The 24663-nt window shown below is 40.6% G+C and overlaps 1 protein-coding gene across 2 annotated transcripts in view; it reads left to right on the forward strand.

Annotated features, from left to right (window-relative positions):
- Positions 1-2614: 2614 nt before the first annotated feature.
- LOC119907196 (solute carrier family 66 member 2) overlaps positions 2615-24663 on the forward strand; it is a 29861-nt gene continuing 7812 nt past the window's right edge. Inside the window, exons 1-4 of one of the 2 annotated variants that reach the window (XM_038724884.1) lie at positions 2615-3413; positions 4280-4413; positions 6882-6932; positions 16137-16353. In XM_038724884.1, coding sequence (XP_038580812.1) covers positions 3211-3413; positions 4280-4413; positions 6882-6932; positions 16137-16353 — 605 coding nt within the window. In that variant the 5' untranslated portion in view covers positions 2615-3210. The remainder of the gene's footprint in view (positions 3414-4279; positions 4414-6881; positions 6933-16136; positions 16354-24663) is intronic. The other variant, XM_038724885.1, reaches the window with a different exon arrangement.

Raw genomic sequence — 24663 nt, forward strand, 5'->3', positions numbered from 1 at the left:
GATGGAACAGTGTCTGAAAAATGAATAAATGTTACTGTTGCTTAAAAACACCTATGCTTTCCCCTACTATTACAACCATAGACGGTATATAAAGATTACAACTTAAAATGGCTGCTGTGGAAAAGGCCTATTTTTTTTATTTTCTCAGGTTCTGTCACTGTCCTTGGAGTCTTGTCCTCATAAAAGTTTTTTTTTTTTTTTTAATTAATATTTTTTATTTGATATACTTTCATATAAGCTGCATTTGACAAATGTATATCTAATATACAAAATATACTCAGGCTATAAATAACAAGTGTTTCCAAAAATCTGGTTGAGATATTGTGGCTTTTGCTAGTTGATCCCAGGGCCTTATTTAACGGCCCTGGTTGATCCGATCCCCGTTAAACTAAATTTGAGCGCCCCCCAGTGGCCGTGCATGTTACCACACGACTGCCTTTGACAGGGAGGACACGTCACGTCTTTCATTAGCACCCTTAGGTGTGTCGCTTCCAGTCGAGACCACAGAGTCTACACATACCTTACTGTACCCAAAAATAATGCTGCGTCATTTCTGAGCTCCACCTAAAACGCCAAGAAGTGAAGTTAACAGCTGTAAATAGTTGCAGTAAGAACAGCAGTAAGAAGGATATTTTTAGACTCCAGCTGTTCAGACACTGTCTGGAATCTTCCTTGAAGTCTCTGCATCGTTTTCTCCATCTAAAATGGAGAGAAAACCGTCAGGAAACTATTTTACAAGACACGTATAGCTCACATGAAACAAACTTACCGCCTCTGTCATATCTTTATCTGCTTTGCGGTCTGTGTTTGACATGGTTTCTTCAACAACACGCAGATATTTCCCTGGAATCTAAACGTTGCCCATAAAATCGGACTACAGATGTTTGTTTGGTTAAACTGGGCTGTGACAACGACGATAAAAAAAACAATCCCAACTCAGTTTTCCACAAAAACGTTTGCTGTGACTCCAACAACTTTGCGGTAAATTGAACCGACAGAGTGAAAACAATACGACTTCCGCTTGCAGTGGTTTGTCCTTTCAAAATAAAGATCACTTCATGAGGCGTTGCTAAAATAATCTCAGTAAAATCCGGTAAAATCTCAGAGACAATGAAGACATTTATTTGAAGAGTATTGTGTGCTGACGATATGAAGATATTTGACCTCTTCCCCCTCCAAAAAGAGTTATTAAAATTGATATTAATTTATTACATTTTCATACATTTACACCTACAAATATATATATATATCACGATATACACACACACACACACAAGCACAGACAAAAGCAATGGCATGTCAGAAAAGGGATCTCGATCCATAAAATGCAGTTTGGATATAAACATTTTATATTTCAATGTGTATCTGTGATTGGTGATATTGAATTTAATCTTATGTTAAGGCTGGGGAACGTGTTACCTTATATGATTCGTCCTCTGCAACAACACATGGCACATTTTGACAACTGACACGTTTTAGGCTTTTATTATGAAATTAAATTATACTTCATTTCCGGTTTTATGCTGCCCATCTTGACTTTGACGTCCGGAGTGATTTGTATGCATGGTTGGATACATAGACTGTATATAAAAAGGTTGGATATGGGAAATGTATTATTTTTATTAACCATTTGTAAATGGAATTACTCTGTACGACTCTGTCCACTGAGTGTTTAGTGTGATGAAGAGGAGAATGAACAATTCCCTCACCCCAAACTGAAGCTTTGATTTTTATATAAGAGATTATCCTGGATCATAGTGACAGATGAGAGAGGCTGTCTGCCATGAGGTTTACATAACTTCAGTAAGCCCTTATAAATCTTTATAATCTGGATTTTGTGTCAATGACTATCTACATTCACTGCAGCTGAATATATTAAATGTATACTGTGTAACATAATTAGAAAGGCCTGTTAATCTGGACTGCAGCGTGTGTGATATGCTAAACAGTAGGCCTACTAAAATAAACTAGGTTACCTGAAATATTTAAGAGGATGTAGCTGTAGCTGTACTGTCAGGGCATAAAACAGGCAGAGTGAAATTCTTCACTTTTGGTTTGGTCCCTTCTTTAATGGGTTTTACTCTTCAATACTATACATCACCTGCAAATGGACCAGAAAAACCCACTTTACCTGTTTGGTAATCCAGCCATGGTCTGTAGGAAGGCTGTTTGAAAGTATCACCTTTAAGTTTAGTAAAACGCTGTCACTGGGAAATCTATAAATGTGCTTTAACTTTGCATCACTTAGATAGTGTTTTAGTTCATACAGAGAGAGGCCTATTTCAGTGCAGACATTTTGACATGTTATAGTAGGAAAAGCACATTACTATGTCTCTAATAACAATAAAATGGCTATAATGTTAATTTATTTGTGACTCTATATTATTGTGCTGTCTCATGACAAGTCAAAATGTCTGGAGTGCACTCAGGAGATGCTGACAGATTAGCTTGCTAAAAAGACAATAATAATTAAGCATATTCAATAATTCAATACCCGTTTAGAAATACAAATCCCTGGGCAGAGCTGCTGACCACTAACATGGCAGTATAAGGTAGTGTGTGAACTATCTTGATTGAGTTGAACATCTTTGTCTTAAACCGTGACGTTTCAGGAAGTATGGGCTGTACTTTCATAGTACTACACCGAATATGGGCCAGTCAGCAATGAAACAAATTTTCCTATAAGGAGCTTATATATAAGAAAACATATACTAATTCGTTTCAAGTTTCCTTCACATTTCAAGGGCTTTTATAACGTTACAATTTCCCGGAACCTTTTGGAGTTTCTTTTTCTGAGTTAAGTGCAGCGGTTGAAGCAGCGCCAGCTAGCATCAACTGTAACGTTAGTGTTGAAGCAGAGAAATGGGACGTATTGATATTGAGCAGATTATCAGTTACATCCGCCTCCTCCACTGCAAATACCCCCGCTGCCTTCAGTGAGCGGTGTTGTTGTGTCAGTACAGTAACTGTTAGCGGAAATTGTCGTCGTTTCTGTTTTACTTCTCGGCTTGTGTTGGCGTGGCAGTAGCTGCTTCTTTGTCTGTGTAATCCGTGTAGGGACTATGCTCGGAAAACACGGGTGTTTCTCCTTTTACACGCTCAAAGTCGTTACAAGGACCCCGTGGATGATAAGCACCTTATAACAGTCTCCGTAGAGCCAGTGGCGACCAGCTGACGTCGCTTCACAACTTCTTGCCCACACAGCCCAACATGGAAGATGATATGTTTGACCAGATTGTGGCCGTGTTCAACTCGCTGGTGTCGTGGGTCGCCGCTGGTGCCATGGTGTTCGGTGGGGTGGTGCCCTACATCCCCCAGTACAGAGACATCCGCCGGACCCAGAATGCAGAGGGGTTCTCCACCTATGTGTGCCTGGTCCTCCTGGTGGCAAACATCCTACGAATACTCTTCAGGTAACAAATCATCCCCTGTCTGCTCTCACACCACACCAGTTTCTGTTGTATGGGCACAAACCCCCATTCAGAATTAGGTCAATTTAACACTCTTTCGCTTATAAACCAAAGTATATGCCATATGGAACAAGACTTAGGGTGTTTCAAGACTCGATGAGATATTCTCTGAATTTCGGCTGCTAAGAGATCATCTTAAGAGCTTCCAGTACATTGTAACTTCAAAGTTGGTTCTCATTTGTTGCTGCCATCTGCTGAAGTGGTGGACAGAAGTTATGACCAACAGATTAACCATCCAAAGGCATGCAGGCTAGGTTAATTGGTGACTCTAAATTGCCCTTAGGTGTGAGTGGTCGTTTGTATATGTGTGAACTTGGCAACCTGTCCAGGGTGTACCCTGCCTTTCGCCTGATGTCTGCTGGGATTGGCTCCACTGCAGTACTTAACCATGTGTGCAAAGGCACAGGCCCTGACAAACAAGGGGTTTGAAGATCTGTTGCTAAAGTGTACATTTTCTTACACCAAACTGCATTCTACTACAGCTACTTTTACCACCCTACACTTAGCTGTTTTCACTTAACTATTGTTTAGCCAACTTATCTAATGTGGCAAGTACTTTGAGAGAGTTTACTTTGTCAAAGTACCTGGCAGACTTTGGTGTAAACAAATTGCTTTCCTCTTTGATATTTTCCTGGAGGTTTGCAAGCTGCTGCACCAGTATCGTCATTTTGCTGAGAGTGTCTTTGCCGTAGCAGAGATACTATAAGAGAACTAGAAAAGCGTGGTCGTGCCAAAGCTTTGACTGGATTTCATACCTGCTACAAGTTACACAGCATCTTCACACACATTCTTTTGTTTTTCTCCATCAGATTTGGCCGCTACTTCGAGACGCTGCTGCTGTGGCAGAGCATCATCATGATCGCCACCATGCTCATCATGCTGAACCTGTGCACCAACGTCCGCATGGCCACTGAACTCAACACCAAAAGGCGCTCCTTCATAGGTCAGAAACCCTCTGCAGGGCCACTTTTACAGCGCTGATGAAGCTCAGTTACGTCAACGCTGTGTGTGAGAAAGTGTATGCGCTTTTACGGTTCGCTTCCAACACTGTTTGGATCCAAGAGCGAGCGTGCAAGTGTGTGTGGGAGTGCTTGTGAGCGAGGGTGAGAGAATGTGTAGAGATGTATGTGGGCAGGTGCACATGGAATTTAAGAGAGCGTGAATGAATGTACATGAGAGTGTTTGAGAATGGCGTTAACAGGTCTCCTTACCTGCCTACGTGGCTAACCCGAGGGCCACTCCTTAAGTTGGTAGTGTCTGAATAATCCAAGTAAACCTGCTTCAACACTTGCATAAGTATTACAAACTGCAATCAGAATGGAATAGGATAGGGTAAACTTTATTGTCCAGATAAAAACATCACATTAAAAGAACAAAGAACAGTCAGTGCATCCATCCCCATGTTGTACAGCCAACACTGTCCATTTGCCACATAACTACACTGATGATTGTTGCCTGTGACATGATGTGCAGGATGTGTTAGATAATAGATGATTCAAAACTAACTCTCAAAAATCAGCCTTCTGAAGGAAAGTCGCTGGCCTCCGACCAATATTGATTATTAAAAGTCTTCTAACAGTAGAGGTAGTAAATTTAGTAAACACTTTTTTACTATTCTGTTAATGCTAATACTTACAATACAAACATACAAATATTAATGATTGATCCAAATCTTATCTGATTGTTATGTGCTCCTAAGATGTAAATGAGAGAGAAGGGAAAAAATCCAAAATGTCCACACAGTTCAAAGCTTACCGCACTTTGAAATAAAGTGAAACCCACAGTAGCTTCCTAACAAGCCCTGTAAAGTTACTCTGTACGCTACATGCTGACACACTGGATCCTGTTTTTTTGTTGTTGTTTTTTTTATGTTCATCCTTTAGTACACAAATGGACATGGAACAGGCCTTTTGTTTTATAAGTCATGTCCGTTTTAAAGCCTGTATCACGTGTTGAATGCAGTGCTGGAGTTTCCCATTTAGGCGTACTGTATGCTCCTGCTATGCCTCCTATCCCTGTGGCAGTCTGAAGATAGACACTTGAATAACCAGTCATAATGTCTGTTGCCTCAGTGTCAGATGACAAAATACAGATTAGCCGAACAAAATCTCTGGAATGCAGTATGGAAAGCACTGAAACACAGTAGCGTCCATTTAAAGAGGAAAACCTGGAGCCAGTCCATGTGTTAAAGTCCAGCATTAAAAAGAGAGTCATTTTCTAGATATATTGTATATTATACAGGGTCGGTCTTTACATGTCCTGTTGTATGCATTTTGTACAAACCAGTTATGACGGCATACCTTTTTGTCAGTGGAATAATGACACAACCTTGGTCAGACATTTCAAAAGTTGCAGAAAGTTGAGCTGGGAAAGCTCAACTTAAAGGCAGTATAGTACAAATATGCTTAATCGCTTTCTTACTGAGCTTTAGATGACAAGATTGTTACCACTCTTGCATCTGTATGGAAATATACGGCTTCAGCTAGCTGCATGTTAGCTTAGCGTTTCTCAAACTGGGCAGCGAGCCCCCCTGGGGAGGCGTAGAGCCTCTTCAGGGGGGTCGTGGATCTTAAGCGGACCTAACATTGAAAGAATGTGATTCATTTGGCGACGTAAACAAACGTAAAGTGTTCTGATGCTAGTGAGGCTATTTTGCTAACCTGATTCTTGTTTACTTCAATCGCCTGTTTTGTTAATGATTTGTAAAAATTAAATCCAATTTAGCTGGTGTAAAGGCACATGATGAGAACCACCATGAAAGCAGGGCCAAAGAGCTGTCCGAAGGTAACAAATTCTGCCCACCATCACCTCTAAAGCTCACGAGGCTAATTATCACGTTATATCTTGTTTGTTTAATCGAGTGTAAAAAGTTGTAGATTACAGGGCTTATGTTTAGGACTATGATTTGACCGGGAGCAGTAACTTCTTGAAGTCAAGTTGCCAGGCGTCATTGCATGTCTTTCCAAAATGTAGAACTATATTTGCCCTGAAAACTTGGTTTTCAGAAGGCCTTCATAAGCAACAATCAAAGGTTAACTTTTAAGACTGTCACCCTTGACAACTTAAGCTAATCCGCTTCATCAAGTCAAAACCACAAATACAGAAATCTCTCATCTGAAATAACCTAAACTGTTCTAACTCGGTGTCTTCATGTAGGACCACATCACACGTAGTAAGAAGCTTATTGAGAAAATGTGTTTATAGAACTCTGTAATCTGTTATCTAACTAACCAGAGAATCTGACAAGCCATAGTTTTGCAGCGTCACCAATTGCTCACGATGACCTGAAATGTCTGACCAACTGTCACACAGTGTTACAAAGTCACGCCCAAGTTGAGTAACTTAAAAAAGAAATGAACAAAACCAAGCTCTTTTTTTTTGTTGTTTTTGTTTGTTCCTTTGTGTCTGTAGCGACAGACAGTAAGGACGAGGAGATCAGAATCCCTAAGAGGCTCTTTCTGGGTATGTACAGAACTCACTGTGTCTGCCATGAAACATCAGTTGTAGTTCATCTGCCTCTCCACCTCTGTGTGTCGTGCATGATCACCCCGTGTGGCTCCCCCCCCCAGCCCGGGCCGACACTAACCGATGGCTAACACCATTCACCACACACTTGGGTGGAGCTTCAGCCCATTTCACTCGCATGTAGTCCCAGTGTTGCCTCTACGTTTGATTCATGGAACTGGTTTACTGTGTGCCTTGTTGTAGCCACTTCCTTGATGCTTTCAATGCATGCTGCACTCCACAACCTCAGTGCCGATGAAGGCTCAGCGTTCATTGAAAAACCTGTGTGAATGTGATTTTGCATGTGTCATTTGTGGTTTCACTTACATGAACTGATGAGAACTCAAAAGCTGAACTCACATAGACTAGTTATTAGTAGTTATCAGCGATTTACAGGAAGTTGATAGTAACATTTTAAGCCACCTACTGACATCTTTTAGTTCTAATATTTTTAACTTTATGCTTTTGTTTTTGCGGTTTGATATGATTGTTTGATATTAGCTCTCAAACCAAATGTGTTTTTGTGTGTTTTTAAGGCCCCTAAACTGGTGCATGTTGACTGACCCTGCCCTGAAACGTGAATGTAAAGCATGTCTTTTTAATGGCTGATTAATGCAAAGTGCTAATGACTCTTAATCAATGTTGTTTTCTGACTGGCTTTTTACAATTGTTCTCTGAACTACACTTGGTTTCAGCACAGTGGCCTTTTCACTGTATTATGATATGTCAAGAAATCTGTGGGGTGGGACGTGCTAAGCTGACACAGTTGCACACAGCTAGTGTCAGCTTAGCACACATGTTGTCAGAGGGGAGGTTTAAACATAACAATTGCTGACGACTGATTTAAAGATAAGGCTGGTGATGGTCTCTATTTTGTCAACAAAACCACCAAGGAATTGATCCTACAAACAAGAATGGTCCGATAAGGTTTGTTCCTCTGTGCCACTGTTGTCCAAAAAATATTTAAACACGGCAGTGAGCCACACTGTTGCGCTGGGTAACACACACACTGTAGTTTTTGGACTCAACCCCACACATACCGACATGCTGCCCCAATACACGCTGGTGCAGAAAAATGTGTTTTAATCCACAACTGAAAATAGTCCCCAACAAATGATTTTATTCCTCCTGTTTGAGTAACTTTTGAAAACGCAGCATTTTTTGTGATTTAAATCTTCAGTAGGAACAAATGGGCTTGGAGCTAAGTGGCACAGCAGACAGGGTAGAGAAGGAAGGAAGTACCTTGAGACAGACTAATTTGTTGTTGGTTTTAAGGGATTTGTTCAGAGTAAGGAAAGTCTAGGGTAACACCAGATTTAATGCTTCGGCAAATTCACATTTAGTAGCGCAGGTAAAAACAAAACAAAAACAAACCGCACATAGGGCAGAAATCTGCTACTGTACTGCTCACTATGAGTTCAATCTTTCAAAATGGTGGGACACACCCAATCACTGAAGTCAGATGTGTTCTCCATCAGCTGCTCACAGGCCCTTTTTCCCAGCAGACATCTTGACTTGTCATTGGAGGAAACACAGGTGTAACATTAAGGATGGCTGCACTTGATTCAAACATCCCAGTGAGCACACAATGCACAACACCAAGACCCTGAAACTGAAGCAGCTAAATGTGAATTCAACCGTCATGATTCTATTTTATTTACGCCTGTGCTTTTCCTACTGTGACTTGTCTAAATATCTGCTTTGTCAGTTGTACTGAAAGGAAACCTCTGCAAGGCTGCACACCAAGCTTAACTGCTCCTGTTTTACACATGCTAGACGTCACATGTACCCCAGTTCCTTACCACATTCATACTGCACACTGTATACAATAAGTATGCACTAAGCAATTATGACAACATGGGCGGTTGTTCCTGGTCTGGACACTAGATGGCAGTAGGAAACAATATTTGTGTGATGTGAAAAGGCACAGGACACTCCTGGCTCAGATTGTTATAATATATTCCACATTCTCTTCTTGGGAGCGCCCTGGATGCTTGGTATTAAAGTGCCAGATTGTGGCCTTTTTGTTGGATGTTTTCAATAATTTTGAGGAGAGCAGAAACAGCTTTCTCCGCAGTTGTGGCGTTCTGTGGTTCAGCCTGTTGGTCTGTTTCAGGCATCAGAGGAGGAGCGGGATCTTTCTGATGTCGTCTTCAGTGCCACGTGTTTTCCATATTATGAAGCTGGCTTTGCGGCGCCAGTGGCCCAAGCCTTTATGAAAAGTCATTGATCAGCGAGCTCTGCCAAGCATCATTAGAAGTGACAGAAAGCCATGTTCTTTGATTGCAGCTTTGCGGGTTTGCACCTGCTCATTGAGCTGTTAGTGGAAATATCAAGGGTAAGCAATGCATGTTGTAGTCTGCTGTTGGTAGAAGCATGAAAACACCCAGGTAGAGGGAGGGAGAAGTGGAAAAAGTGAAGCAGAGCTGGGGATTGGTTAGACACAGATCTTCACTTAGAGGCCTGGAGCATCTGAGGTCAGTGTCGGGGCTGTGAGATGGATATAGGATCAGAGATGCAGCAATGGAAAAGCAAATTATAGAGAGCTAAGAGTTTAATATGTAGCACCAAACTGGCGTCAGTGTGCAGCCATCGGGTGGAGCAGCTACACATTGTGGCTTCCTGCAATGACTCACCATAGTGTTGTTTAGTCAGCAGGACAAATTCTCAACCTGCACATTTCTCTGATTGTTCCGTTTGTTCCCTTTATGTTCTCATAGCTGCACAGTGTCATTATCACACCAGGAACTTCCATCAAACAGCTGGACTTTTGTGCTCGAGAAGAAACCCACAGTGTTGCAGACTTTGAATAGAACTTTCTAGGACGCCCAAATGAGGCTGTGATATAAGAGATCTCATTGGCTGTGAGCATTTTATGTAGAGACATCATACTTAATAATGTGTTATTTGGTAGCTGAGATAATACTATGTGACTGAGGGCATACAGAGGTTCAAAGATTGTCTGTGGCGCCTCATTCACAATCACACAACTGGCCACTTCTGTGCTGTACAGTATGTCTTTTGTTGTAGGCCGTGTAGTTTGATCTTTCAGACGGGGAGAAGTCCCGGTGTGTAATAGATGCTCAGTGTGATTTATATAGATGACTGCCTGCTGCAATCATTTAAGGAGATTAAAAGTTCAGATCATTTGACTGTGTCAGAATCAGATGTGCTGGTGATCACTCAGGTGGAGGTAAAAGGTTTTGGAAGGAAAAAATAAGATGAAATATTTGGAGAAAAAGTTCTGACGGTGACAGTGGGGAAAGTTTCTCTTTGTCTGATGTGTACCCGAGTCAAACTTTACTTTTCATTATTGTGAAGACCTGAAAGAGGAAAGCCTGATTGGATTTTTCTAAATCTCCAGCAGCATATAAATGAATTTGTGTCCGCAAGCAAACAGGGTTCTGTTCCACAATTGAAAGTCCTGTACCAACCAAAACCACGCTCACGCTCAGCTCAGTTTAATCTTAAAATTAGGTTTTGATATTTCAGCTGTAATAATGTCTGTCTGTGTATGGAAATCTCTGAAAGCTTTGCAAATATTCCAGTCAGCACATCTACGTGGACTTGGAGGACAATATTTTTGAGTGGAGGGGGAAAGCTTTTTTTTGTTTGTTTGTTTTTCCCCATGATCCCTTAGGGGCTCCGTACACATCCAACAAGTGTGTCATCAAATGTGACCTATATATGATCTCTAAGTCTGGTTGTTTTACTGGGATACAAGTGGGGACAGTGATAAGCAGTAATGTTACCCGAGTGCAGTTGTGAACAAGCTATGCACCAACCAAGGTTCTGTATTGCTATGCTGTTTCATATTAATACATTGTTAAATGAAGATTTTAAAGCAAAAAGACAAAAAGACGCTAAACCCACTTATCTCATGTAGGACCGTGGGGGGGCTTAAGCTGATGCCAGCTGACACTGGGCAAGAGGCAGGGTACACCCTGGAAAGGCCGGCGGTCAGTCAAAGGGCTGACACATGGACAGACAACCATTCACACCAAATAATTAATATGAAGTTAGGGATAAATAACTATTGCAGGCCCTCTTCCATGAAGAGTCTTAATACATGTATGTTGCTAAACATTAGCTTTCTGTTCTGCTGTCATTAAAACGTACCTCGTGATAGATGCCAAGCTCAAACAGAATCCAAAGCGTTTGTGATGGAGCGCTAATGGGAGGGTTTTTTGCCCTCCATCCCATTAAAACCCTTTCCTCCATGTCCCTTCCTGAGCTCTGAAGCACATCTAAAAGACTCACAATTTAAACATTTGGACACCAACTACTTTATTGTAATAGCGTCCACAAATAAATTAAAAGGGGATGCAATTTGTTGATACTCTTACCATGAAAAAGTTCACTATCCCTGTGCTTGCTGTTCGCTAAGAAAGGAATCAGGAAGATTTGTCACAATGATCGAGTGATCCAGTACCACAGAGATGTTGGCCTTAATGATGTTACAGCGGTACATGGCAATAAAATAGATTTCCATTTCCTTTTATTGTTTAGTTGTGGGTCATTGCTCATCCTCGTCCCATGGGAAGGCCTGTACCTCTAGCTGCACTGGGTTTGTCAGCTTTGAATAAATCACCTTATCCTGTAGGTGCAGTTAGCCGCTCCCTAGGGGCAGGTAGAGACCTAACTTTTAGCCACGGATCTTTTGATGGAAGAAGCATGGCATGTAGTCTAGGTGGCAGTGCAGCCACGTTGCTGTGCTTTGGCTTGCCAGTGAAAGCCCATTAGTCATTGAGAAATAGCTCCCTGTTCAAATCTCAGAAAATGAAGCTTGGTGAAATCTGAGGTTCCATTTCCCGGGCTGTCTTTCATAATAATGTGCCTGCTTCTCCCACGGTTGCTTTTGAGTGACAGCAAGCCATTATTTCAGCTACCTCCGTAGACTTTTCCAGGGCCTAACTGAAGCTGGCAGGGAACAGTTGGTAAACAAGCGATAGAAATCTCCAACTCTGACCCAGCTCTACCTACACATGCACCACAACTCTGTGGGACTTCAAACTGAGCTGTGCACAAGACGTTTTGCCACCACAGGGAGTCTATTGTATGCAGCTCCAGTTTGTTCCCACACAGTGCAGGGATTATAGAGAAGGAGGAGGAGGAGGAAGAGGAGAATGCCCCGGGATACAGAAGTGGCACAGCAAGAGAGGGTTTATGGCAGGGTATGGCTGAGGTACAGTTCTGTGATAAACACCCCATAGTGGTCAGTGTAAAGTGGCGTGTCACACTGATCTGCCTACAAGATGTTGTTTTTACATCTGCTGCTGCTGCTGAGAAGTGGAGGCAGGTTTGTGTGAACCTTATTTTTTTTTAAAGTCTGCGCATACAGGATTAAGAGATCGTGACAGTACAGCACTGCCATGAAGGAGTGTAATTACTAAAACATGAGGCTGAGACAAGGACTGCGCAAATAATTGAAAAGCATGTCATAATCACAACATTTTTTTGTTTAGAGCCAAAGGTGTTCATAAGAAAGACTCCCTGCCCACCAAATGAAGTTGCAAGTTGAAGAAAAAAATTTATTTTATCTCACCACAGAGAAATTTCATGCCTTATCTCTCTCCTCAGAGCCTAGAAGGAAAGTTCGCTATCTATTTATTTTAAGAACTGAAAAGGAAATTTAGTATTTAAAGCGCTCATTTACAGTCTTTGCAAATAACCTACACACCCCAATCATCAGCATCATGCATGTATTTATTTGTATAATTTTGAGGATCAGGATGTTTAAGACCTAATTGCAACTAGTGCATCCCAAAGGGATTATCATATTTAATTGTCAACTTTATTTATTTCAGAACCTATAAGCTCAAAGCTATGACACAGCCGCCTACGTGCTGAAGAAACAAGCTAACAGACAGTTTTACAGCTAACATGTTGGCAAAGAGGTGCTTATATTTATCACCTGATAAATATAAATCCAGTACACTTCTTTTAGCTTTTAGCTCTTTCTTTAAGAGCCTGTTACACCGAGTAAATGTGTTAACACACGTGTGACACTGTGTTTAGCCTTAGTCTCTACTCCAAAAGTCTGCTATGGTGGAAAATACTGTTAGCTCAGTAACAAAACACTGCAAATGTTTCCACGGCTTCCACCAACTACTACTGTTGTGTGTGTGTCTGTTACCACCCAACCTGGGGCCCAGTCATATCATCACTTGGAGCCATATCATATGTTCAGTTTAGTGTGAAGCTGTGCATGCCTGTAGCAGCCAGGTTGGTGTTGAACGCTGCTCTGTGGCCCCTGCTAGCTTTCCTCAGTGTTTGGCTGTTATCAGGCTACACCAGCCTGGTGCTAGTTGGCCCAGATTCACAGTCCTCTGCTGCCAGCAGGGCTCCACAGCCACACCAGGCATCTGCAGCCACAACACCTACAGAATAAACACTGCCTTACAGTACACATAACAGCTCTCAAAGGATATTCTTAGTGGTGATTAAACTCAGAACAGAAATACCAGTATAAACAGTTATACCTTTTTAGGAATTGTTAGCTTGTCTTTGTTCAACACTGCATTGTGTTGCCATCCTACATAGGGGTATGCCTTTGCCATGGTGACTCTTGGTGTATGGAGTGTGTGGTAGGAGTGTGTGGTAGACTGACAGAAGGCTGCGACCTGGTTTGAGTTGCTTTATTTGGTTACATTTATGGGATTTGTTTAACTTGTCTGTCAGAAAGGAACAATAGGATTGGCTCAATATTGCAAAGCCGGGCTGCCTTGCACTCATACGTGTCTGCCATGCGTATTCTTGTAGAAATGCCATCTAAATGTCACCGTTAATTCTCTAATGAAACAATATATCATAAAATCACAAACTCAAATGTCATAAACGCTTGTGTTGTTTCACTTCTGATTTTATCGTCTTGAAATATAGCAGTTTTGTTTTATTCAGTTTGATATTTTGTGGTAAAGTTATTCCAGACAATACCCTGTTTTGCTTTTATCTGCTGTACAGGACCTTCTCTGGAGGCCTTTGCAGGCCTATACAGACGGCCTCCTTAAAGTGTTTAGATGTGCTTCTTTGATGGAGAGAGCCTCATTTAAATGTGATTAAACAAATCAGCTCTATTGCATTAGAGGCATGCAGAAATCCCATTTAAGATAAAGCAGTGCAGAAACATCTTTCGCTCTCAGCCATGATTCAGATATTCATGATAAACTCTTTCAGTGTTTTCTGCTCACACATTAAATCGGCAGCTACATGTGTACTTTTCTCAGTGCCCTCACACCATAAAGATATGTTGAATGTGTTTTAGCATCAGAGAAATTCAAGGATAAAATGTTTTGCTTATTGTACTTGCTCCTTCATCAGATACCTGAGGCCATCAATGCTGTGCAACCTTGAGAATATTATCACAGGATGATAAGTATTGGCTCTGTTGCTTATTGCAGAAAGCCCGCGTTGGTGTGCTCAGAATCGCTATCTAATCATTTCCTTAGAGAAAGAACACACGAGAGGTGTTAGGGCAGAAAACAGGGTTTAAATCGTTAATTCGTCAGTGTCCAGATTCCCACTCAGCCCATTACTACCGTACTACCTAACCTCGGCTATCACCCTCCACAGAGCTTTTCGCCACCTTCATTCTTACTCGTAAAGCCTCCTCCCACAAGACCCTGAAGTTAAAAGCGTATGTTTTGCAAGAGTCTGAATGAGAATGAGATCGTGCGTAGTTCAGATGGCCTTTTTTTGTGGCAGTGACATATAGTTTTTCTGAGAAGGGGATTGTGGGAGTCGTGTGAAACTTCACAGCTCAAGTGTGAAGTTGGTAAAAATAGTAGAGTTTTTGCTTCCTTTTACTAACTACACACAGCTCAAATAAGAACAAACGAGATCAGTAGATAATTATGTCCTCCGATGCTTGAAAACGAGAAGTGAGGAGAGTGGTGGAATCTGATTGCGTGCAAGTACCAAAGAGTGTCGAAGTGTCTCACAGCTGACTAATTAACCTGAAATTGGAACCACAGTTTAATGTGTTGTGAAAGTAAGAGTTTCATACACTGCCACCAACATGTAAAGTCATTAGGGAATGGCACTGAAGTAGTATTAATAACCTCTTCTGCTAGGGGTGTGACGAGATCTTGTGCCATGAGATCTCGCAAGATTAGACTCGCTCTGAGTCCAGAAAACTTTGTCGAGCGGTAACGTAGCTGAGTTTTGCAACATAAACATCTAAAGACTGAGGCGCAGCCTTGCTCTGTTTGGAACTGTGAGCTGCACTTTATCGGAGCTGCTGAAGTTAACGTGTGCATTTGTTGTGAGATTTCTGCCTAATCACAAGTGTTTCACTTAACAATATATCTTTTCTCTGGACATGTCAGAGAACACAGATAGCTTATGTGGGAGATATTCTGAATGGGCAGAAAGTTTTGAACATGAGCAGAAAACCTGCTGAAACACAGAAGCTATTAAAGTCCAGAAGTTTCTAACTGAATTAAAATGAATTAATTTCTCATTGAGGTGAAAAGGTGCCACATGCACATTTCAAGAGGTTATTTTCCCAAACAAAGACATAAACAGGAGGGAAGACTAAATCATGACTCAGCAGGGATGATATTAAATAAGCTGAGCTACTGAAGAAACAGATCTGAGAGCAGCACCGACTTAGATTCTGTTAGGCTATAGATTGTGAATTGTCATCTGCCACTTGAATTTTGTGCTTTTCTTTACATAAATAAACAAAATAAATACTTCATCAGAATGCAGTAAATAAAGTGTTCAATGCTCAAATTTTTCATATAATTCTGCACTAAAGATTTATTAAAATAGTGCTAAAATCTAGTCTCATCTCGATCTCGAAATTAAAAATTTTGCCGTATTGTTTTCTAATATAAAGTTTATATCAAATATTGCATCCTCTGGGGGACACTATAGACATTTTACTTTTTAATTCGGAAGGAACTTTAACACTGTGATGTGTCTGGAAAAGTACTTTTTGTCTCAACCAGGAACAGCATTACTGTTGCGTGTCTCTTTTTTAGAACTGCTTTGCTTTACTGTGTTTATTTTTACAGGAACAGTGCACATCAAGGGCATTATCTGTTACTGTGCCAGTATTGGCCAGCTGGTAGATATCCGACTCCCTTGAGTGGCTAGTTGTTAAAAAATATTCATTTGTTTTCCATTTGTGATTTCCCTATGTTGTGCACTTCTTAGACTTTGACTGGAACTACTTCTGGTTGTGGAGTCAGTTCGTGGACTACTTGCAGTGCGTGCTGGCCTTCACGCTGGTGGCGGCGTACATCACCTACCTCTTTCTGGACTCTGCGCTGTTCGTGGAGACCCTGGGCTTCCTGGCCGTCTTCACTGAAGCAATGCTGGGCACGCCGCAGCTCCACTGCAATTACCAGAACAAGTCCACAGAGGGCATGAGGTACGGATTCAATACTGAGCATACTAGCTTGTTTCATTCATATACACAGAGAATAAATTTTTTTCTGCCTTTTTCCCTTTAGGGGCCAAAATAGAGACAGATAGAAGACCTTTGGCCATGGAGAGGGACATCAATTTTGCTGTCATAGTACAACTGAACTTGCAGGATGCTCTGTGTTTTATATATATATTTTTTTTACATGTTTTTATTGAGAGAATAACAGTACACATTAACAATACAGTAAATAAGGATCTTCTCTTTCCCTCTTTTGAACAAGCCTTGAACATCATTGCCCTTTCCTCCTTCTAGGTTAATTAAGTAAACGTGAAATAATTCCTAAATCTAAATTACTGACTCCTGACAGCACTGTGTGAAGATTTTCATTTCAAAAACCAGTCAAACAATGAGTCTAATAAGATATAATAGTTCCTAAGGCTCATTAGACTCAGTCACATGATATCAGTCAGGTCAGCAGGTGTTACTTGGTGTCTGACCAGCAGTGCAGTGGTGGCTTTTACTGCTCACATTCCCACCTGACTGTGACTGACTAAGCCGTCCGGCTCTCTAAATTCCACTATGTGACATGCTGCTCTGATTAATTCCATAATTAATTAATGCTTGTGATTGATCAATATGTGTCATCTGCTGAGCTGAATCAGGCCGATCCGGACGTATATCGCATAGTAGGACTTCCCCCTAAAGGTTGATGATTCGAGTCACCGGTCAGTTAGGCGCTAAACACTGGACAGAAGGCAGCGCGGCTCGTTTCTGTTCTGTGCTCTGATGCTCTCAGCTCTGGTGAAGGCAGCTAAACTACTTCTGAACCAGACGCCGGCACAGCCTCCTCCGTCCAGTGTGACTGAGAATATAACCAAAACCAAACCGTGACCAGGTCGCTCGCTTTTATTTTCTCTGACTGTGTGGAAATTAGATGGTTTCACATCACAGGTGCTGAACAAAGACGAAACGTGGGTCTTACAGGTTAAACATGCAGGCTGTTATAGGAGTTTAGTGTGGGGGTCGGCTGCTCTGCGATTATGCAGAACTGACTCTAACTCGGCAAGAGTATATTATATTTGTAGGTGAAGGGTATTGATGACAAAACATCAGTAAAAATATTGAGTGTAGAAATGAAAAACATTATTAATTAAGAAAAAGCATGAACCACCAGCACATGACCAAAGACAACCCTGTGCCTGTGTGTAAGTGTTTTTTTTCCTAAACTTTATTCAAGTATGCTGCATACATAAACACACTTTGACTGCTAAATGGTTATTCACTGTCATTGTTTCTTTTTTCTCAACTATTATACTATATACTATAATTTACCAAGAGGGGAGTCAGGGCAATCAGAACAGTCTTGATTAATGATAATGTCTTTATCCTGATGAGTACTGTTTTTTTATGAATGCCGCTTCCATCACAGGCAGCTCTGAGCTCTACTGTAGCACACCCTTGTGAGTAATGGCCCCAGATTACATTGTCTCACATATGATCATTAACAATGACACGTGCTTATTAAGTATTTCTGGCACCTGTCGAGCAGGAAGGAAGGGCAGGTCACCTGACAACCATTTATTAGACTAACATGACAAATGGCCCTCTGAAGATTCTCTGAAAATCAATACGGTAATGAGGCGTTCCCGCTGTATCTATTCCTAATGTATCATTTTGGCTCATTAATGTTGATTTGCATCAAATCTCGTTCTCTGTAATTAGAGGCTTTGGTGTAAAATTTATTTCTGAAAGAATATACAAAATCTATTCTACTAACTTTTCTGAACTGCTTTTGAAAACGGTATACACAACTTTAATTGTATAGCACTTTTAAACAGTAAATGAAAATCAAGGCGTCATAAATGGATTAACGAAGAACCCAGCAGCGCCACATGATTAAAAGCCGATACGGGGTGAAAGAAATATGATAAAGGGAAAGATTGGAAGTTGTAAATAAGTAATTGAAAAGATGAAACTGATAATGTATGGATTAAAAGACTTGCTAGTTTGAGATTGTCCATGGAACACACCGGCATGATAAAAAGCTTTCCCTCAGTGTGTGTCCTCAGTCTATGGTCCTGCCTCAGAGCAGTGTGCCCCCCCCTACTGGTTGGCTTTCTGCAGTAGACAGATAACCAAGCTCCTGCAGGGCTGCCTGTTCACTTAACCGGCCATGACAGCTCCCATGCTGGGCTTTTCCATACCCGCTCTGTACCATGCCTTGTTTTTTTTTTTTTTTTTTTGTACTTCTGTCACTGTCATCTACCCTCATTGTCCACCAGGCTGTCTACAGTATGTGCTTACAGGAGGATCCCACCCTCGTTTCCACTTATTCCACTTAAGTCTGAATTTCATCAATTATTTTGAGTGTAGCTAGTACATCTGACTTGTGGGTGCTCTCCTATGTAATACCAAAATGCATTTAACCAAACCCCCAGACAATGGTTGTCCAACCCCCGCCCATCCATCTGCATAAATGGAAAGCACCTCATATTACAACAAAATTTAAATGTTGATGACAAAACTATCACTGAATATGAACATTCACATTCACATAATTCACAAAAATTTACATTCTGATCAATAACAGGTGGATTGCGAGTCAGTGAAAATGGGGTGAAGCGTCTCCGCATTAAGAGACACTGCGCATTTAGGCACGACGTACACCAGCGTAACATCATAGATTATTTAAATCACAACAGGATCGGTCAGGATCTAATGTTAATTAATGTTCTGTGTTATTCTACACAACCAAAAGGTCTCACACACAGTCCAGATTTAAACAGTGAAACTGAGTAAAGCAGCTATCAGAGTTGTCCAAAAATATTTCAGAAGCTAAAAGTTTAATTCTATTTCTTTATGGAGAGTTTCCTCTATCTGTCCTGTCAAGTTTCTAACAACAGTTTTAAGTTTTGCTGCTTAAATTGCTATTTGAATTGCTATTTGTATAATCTTGACAAAGTTATTTTTCCATACCCTGTTTTGGTGACAGTTACTGTTTGACAGCATTATTTGGTTATAGCCATATTATGTTGAAATGCAGCAATGATTAAAAGTCTGTGATAAACACACCTACATACAATGTTGTGATAATAAGGAATATATCACTTAGCTGTTAAGAGTTTTTCAAATTGAAACTTTGTTGTGAAATAGAGCCAAATTATTTCAGATATACTGTAATATCCAGGCAGCATGAAACATGAAGTTTCATGTCAGTTCTTTTGTCTTACCCTGCAACATATTCTGCCAGCCATCAGCCGGTGTAGATAAAGCTGCCATAGACGGCAGAGAGGACATTGTCATTTCCAGTTCTGTTTATTGTTTGTGTCCTCTCCTCCCTCTATGCAAAACCTGTTGAGTCTGGCAGACTGTTGCTAGGTTACTTTACCTCAGCATTTGTTCAAGGGTGTGTGTGTGTGTGTGTGTGTGTGTGTGTGTGTGTGTGTGGGTTTGTGCATGCGGACAGGATGCAAAATCCTATATAGTGACAATATTGTTCTTTCAAAGTGTATTTAAATGGAAAACATTTTGCTTTTAAACATGGTAACCACCTCCTTGGGCACAGGGGTGTTAAGATCAGGTTTGTTTTCTTATTGAGGGTATGTTTAGGCATGCAGAATTAAGGGGTAGGGAATAAATGATTGTGTGTTTGTGTGAATGAAGCGCACACATGCACTATGCAGACAAAAACAGAGAGACAGGAAAAGTAAAGCAGATTGCCCCTTTCCTGTAAGTGCGTGGACATCAAGTTGACTTCCTCCCAGTTAATGGCCCAGCCAGTATGCCAGCACTCAGACTAACATTTGTAACAAGTGTCAGGCTACTTCCAGTATTTGCGTTCTCGTGCACGCATTAAAGGAAGCTTCACCAACTTATACGACCTCCCAAATAGGCAGGGGATGGAGCAGTTAAGAATGAATATTGGATGTCATCAGTGTGTGTATACACCAGCAGGGAACCATGACACACTGTCAGACAGTAAAAGTCAGTTTGTTTGTTTTTTAAACAATGACATATAGTTCAGGGGGGAGGTGAAGATGTTGTGCGTTAGAGTCGTTTGTCCCATGAGGACACAGCTAAAAGAATTTAGCTTTTGTTTGATGTTAATTCACCCCTCAGGGTCTCTGTTAACCTCACTGGTGCTATTTGACAGTAACTGCTCTGTTACCATAATGAGTCCTTAGAGGTTTGCATTAATGCCAACCATACATTGTGTATACGATAGTGCTATTTTCTGTCCCATCCTTATCTTTATTTTTTGACCCAGTGTCCTTTTGCTACTCTTCTTCTCCTCTTCTCCAATTTAACTTTATGCAATTTACAATGCCAGTGATGGCAGATTTACCACTTGAAATTCCCGGCAACTTTTGAAACAATTGGTTCTTAATTTCACACAGAGGTAGACAAAAGCAGATTTAACCTTTCTAGCAAACAACTGTGGCTGAAATGACAACTATGGCTGGCAGATTTTATCAGCCGTAGCAAGCTAGCTAACTAGCTAATTATTGTTAGCTCTTTGAATATAAATTTCCGGCTATTTCTGGCTACATACAGGATATCATGCTAAAAGATGGATGCCAGTTATAAATCAAAGGCAAAAGGTCAGCATCCCCACCAGACAATGATTTATGAAGAAAACATGTAAATAAAGACATGCCATCTCATGTAACGTTGCTGGAGTGTAATCTTACAGTCCATTAAAGAGCAGGACAGAGCTAATGTGCTAAAGTTAGCCTGAAATCTCATCCAAGACCTACTGAAAGTACTTCACAGCAGATGTGTTAGTCCTGATGGCGCTTTTTCTAACAAAACCTGTAACCCCACAATGTAACGCGGTTAGCTAGTGTTAACTAACTCTTGGAAGTAATGCTCGGTTACCACTGTAGTTAGCTAGTTAGCCGGCCCAGACAACATTTGCAACCAATGCTGAAGCAGAAAACGCACTTGTAGCAAAGGAAGAGAGCAGTCACTCACAAGGATTCAAACCGGGGTTAGAAACTAACAACTTTATGCTTCACTTTTAAAGTGTCAGCTATATGCGCTGTCCAACATATTATGGTAAAATTAAATATAATAACTTTTGTAAAAGTGCTAAAACACATTACACCATTGTCAATACCGGTAGCCTTTTTTTCCACTGCTAATATTTAAAGAAGATGTTGTTAATGTACAAGTCCTCCTCCTCCGTGTCAGCATGTGTGATAAGCACGTGTTTTTGTTTATTGTCTTTCAGTCCTTCCACCAGTTGCTATTAGCACAAACTTGTGTCCAAAATTTCACCCCTGTTTGGACTGAAAAAACAGCGCTCCCTTCCTTTGTGCCAAAAAGCAATCCAGCTCTTGTGTTTTGTGAATATAGCTCTTTTTTTTGCCAGCTGTGGTTATCACACTGCACTCTGATGCAGTTATCAAGCCCAAACAGCTCACACACTGGCAGCCCAGACCTCTTATTATACAGATCATCCAAACCCCATGAGAAATGGAGAAAGAGGCACAGTGGAACCTTAAAAAGGACAAAGTTCATGATAGATTGAACTGAAAACAAAGATTTCCAACAAGCATAAATTATGAAATGATGATAAAATGCAGTGTAGAGGTCCAGATATGCTGCTTGTGTTGTTGGGAATAGGCTTGCTTGCTTACTGTATTTAGTTGCAGTAATTTATCTCAGACATTAATTTCACTTTTTGATAAGTTTCTTTGCTTTTAATTTAAAAAAGTAAAATCAACACCATTTAGAAATGTTCTTGAATCTTTTGTTCGGGTTGAAGCTGGATTTTGAACCAAGTGAAACTTTCCCTGCCAGTGCTACTGTAAATACTTAGACTGAAATCTTATGGGGGACATTAGGCCAGATGAAAGGTGTGTGTGCGTGCAGTATGCGGGGGATGAGATGGTTTTGTGTTAAAAGTTTTCTGGCTGCTGCTGCTTTTTATGAGATGGTCTTGAGCCTGGTGAGCCAGAGGTACATGCTGATACTGACCAGCCTGCCATAAAACATATCAAATCAACACACACACAGACAAACACAAAACAGGGAGATGGGACATCCAGTCAGCCAACTGTAGCCTTATATGGCTTGTGGTCTTGAGCATCATCCCAGTGTGCTAGATAAGAGTGCCAGAGCCTTATTTAGCCTGCAGGCTCCTGTCCATACACGCACACACACACACGCACACACACACACACACACACACACACACACACACACACAGCCACGTGCTGGGATAGGTCTGTATTGACTACTGATGCTGCCGGGCCATCACCCCTGGGGCCGGGTGCATTGTGCTGCTGTGTGTAGCGTAGCTGAAGAACAGAGCAGCTCTGGCTCCCTGTAGGGGGTCACTGCAGCTGGAGAACCTTAAGATCATCTGTCCAGCCCATCCTCACTCTGTCTGCTCACATCACTCAGGGGGCTTCTTTCTTTCTGTTAAGGCAGATGAAAATGAATCAATATGTCTGTATTTCTTGACGGGGAAAATCCTGTTGGGATTTAGCGATGCAAGTGAATCTTATTTTGTGAGGTTAAAGGTCTCTGCATTTTCTAAAACTAAGATCAATGTGCTTGTGATAGTAAACTCAGGTCCAGGTGCAATATAAGTGCCTTGTCCACAAAATGAAAATGCTCTTACAGCCCACATCCTCTATATTTGAAGAGTATATAATATGATGAGTTTGAGCGAAGGCACAGCCTGCAAAGTTCAGATCTCTGCCAATATTGTGCACTGATACTTTCAATATCCCAAGTACTGTATGTGAGATTATCAGGGTAACCCTTCACAGTCCAGTTTTCTCCTTTAAGGATAGGTTTGTGTCTTAAAAAATACTTGCATTGTGAGTTTCTCTTTTTTTTGTGTGTTTCCATCCACTTGTTTTCATACGCATTTTACATTTGTGGAAATAATGAACATTTGAAAAGTCTGGATATTTCGTGGAGAAATGTACGCTACATATTGGACAGATATCTACCACAAAGAGATGACCTCTAAAAGCAGTTCCACTGTAAGAGATCGTGCAAAAAGTCTTAATAAAGTTCAGTTGAAGTTAATATGAGGCCTTCGCAGTCCGAGTTTGACAAGTCAAGTGGGTATTTTATTTTCTTATTATTGTCTTTTTAGTACAAAATTCCCTCTTTGTGTTGCTGTCGTTTTGCTGTGGCGTCTGTTGAGAGCCAATTTTGTACTAATCCATTTGATTTGTCTAATGCAGAATGATGAAACTTCATTTTCGCTTCATCTGGCTCTTATAGTGCATTTTACAGTTTTTTTTTTCTCCCCCCATCACGTACATTGATTGCTTTAGGAGGGGATGTATTCGTGGACAGGAGGAACAATTGCATCAACCAATGACACTTTCAATGTTAAATACTGTATTAAGATATACTAGAAAAAAATGTTAGAAGAAATCACCTTATTCCCCACCGTCTGACAATGTCATTTATATATATATATATATATATATATAGTACATGATGTATGAGCTTGTTACAGCTCTTTGTTGAAACTAGTGTCAAACTCAAAATTTCTATGGCTGCACCTCTTACATGAAAGTGATGTGCATACTGAACAAAATTTTGAACGCAACACTACCCCATTTAGAGTGAGGAGTTTAAAAAAAATTGCACAACATTCACATTATAAGATGCTGTTTTTACAATACTTTGAATTATAAAATATTATGGCAATAACGTTAGCTAGTAAGCATAATCAGCTATTCCCCACTCATTTTTAACTGTTTAAGTACTTACTGTACTACAAAACATCACACATTTCTCCTGTGTACACTTATTTGCAAAATAAAAAAATGCCAACATTTAGACTGGAAGATAAGTTTAATAAACTGTGCCCTAAAGCATAAAGCTTTATTAACATCAACACATTACCAAACAACAATGACAAGTGATGACATGAAAGAGACATTTCAACTCTAGGGTATTAAAGTTCACTTAAAGTTTTTAAAAAAATAACTTAAACATTTTGTATGGGACAGCTTGTGATGCTACATTGTTTACATAATTGATCGATTGTCATTGGACAGTTCTACAGATAAGTCTTGGAAACTAGAAAACTTCCTAACACTTACTACACCTACACTTAGCAATGGATTTATGAATAGAGTGTACAGCCTAATCCTGTACAGAACTTGTAAAAAATTGTCACAAACTACAGCTCCACTTCCCTCATCATTCATCTTGGCTTAAAATGACCTATATATAAACCAGCATTTGCTTTAACTTCCAATGTGTCTTTTTTTTGTATTCAAAGCAATACAAATCCAGTGTTGCTTTACAGAACACCTGCAGCCGGCTGTAGAA

The sequence above is a fragment of the Micropterus salmoides genome, unplaced genomic scaffold (assembly GCF_014851395.1).
Source record: "Micropterus salmoides isolate LMB-PRFRI ecotype aquatic unplaced genomic scaffold, ASM1485139v1 Ms_hic_scaffold_17, whole genome shotgun sequence".
Taxonomy (NCBI): Eukaryota; Metazoa; Chordata; class Actinopteri; order Centrarchiformes; family Centrarchidae; genus Micropterus; species Micropterus salmoides.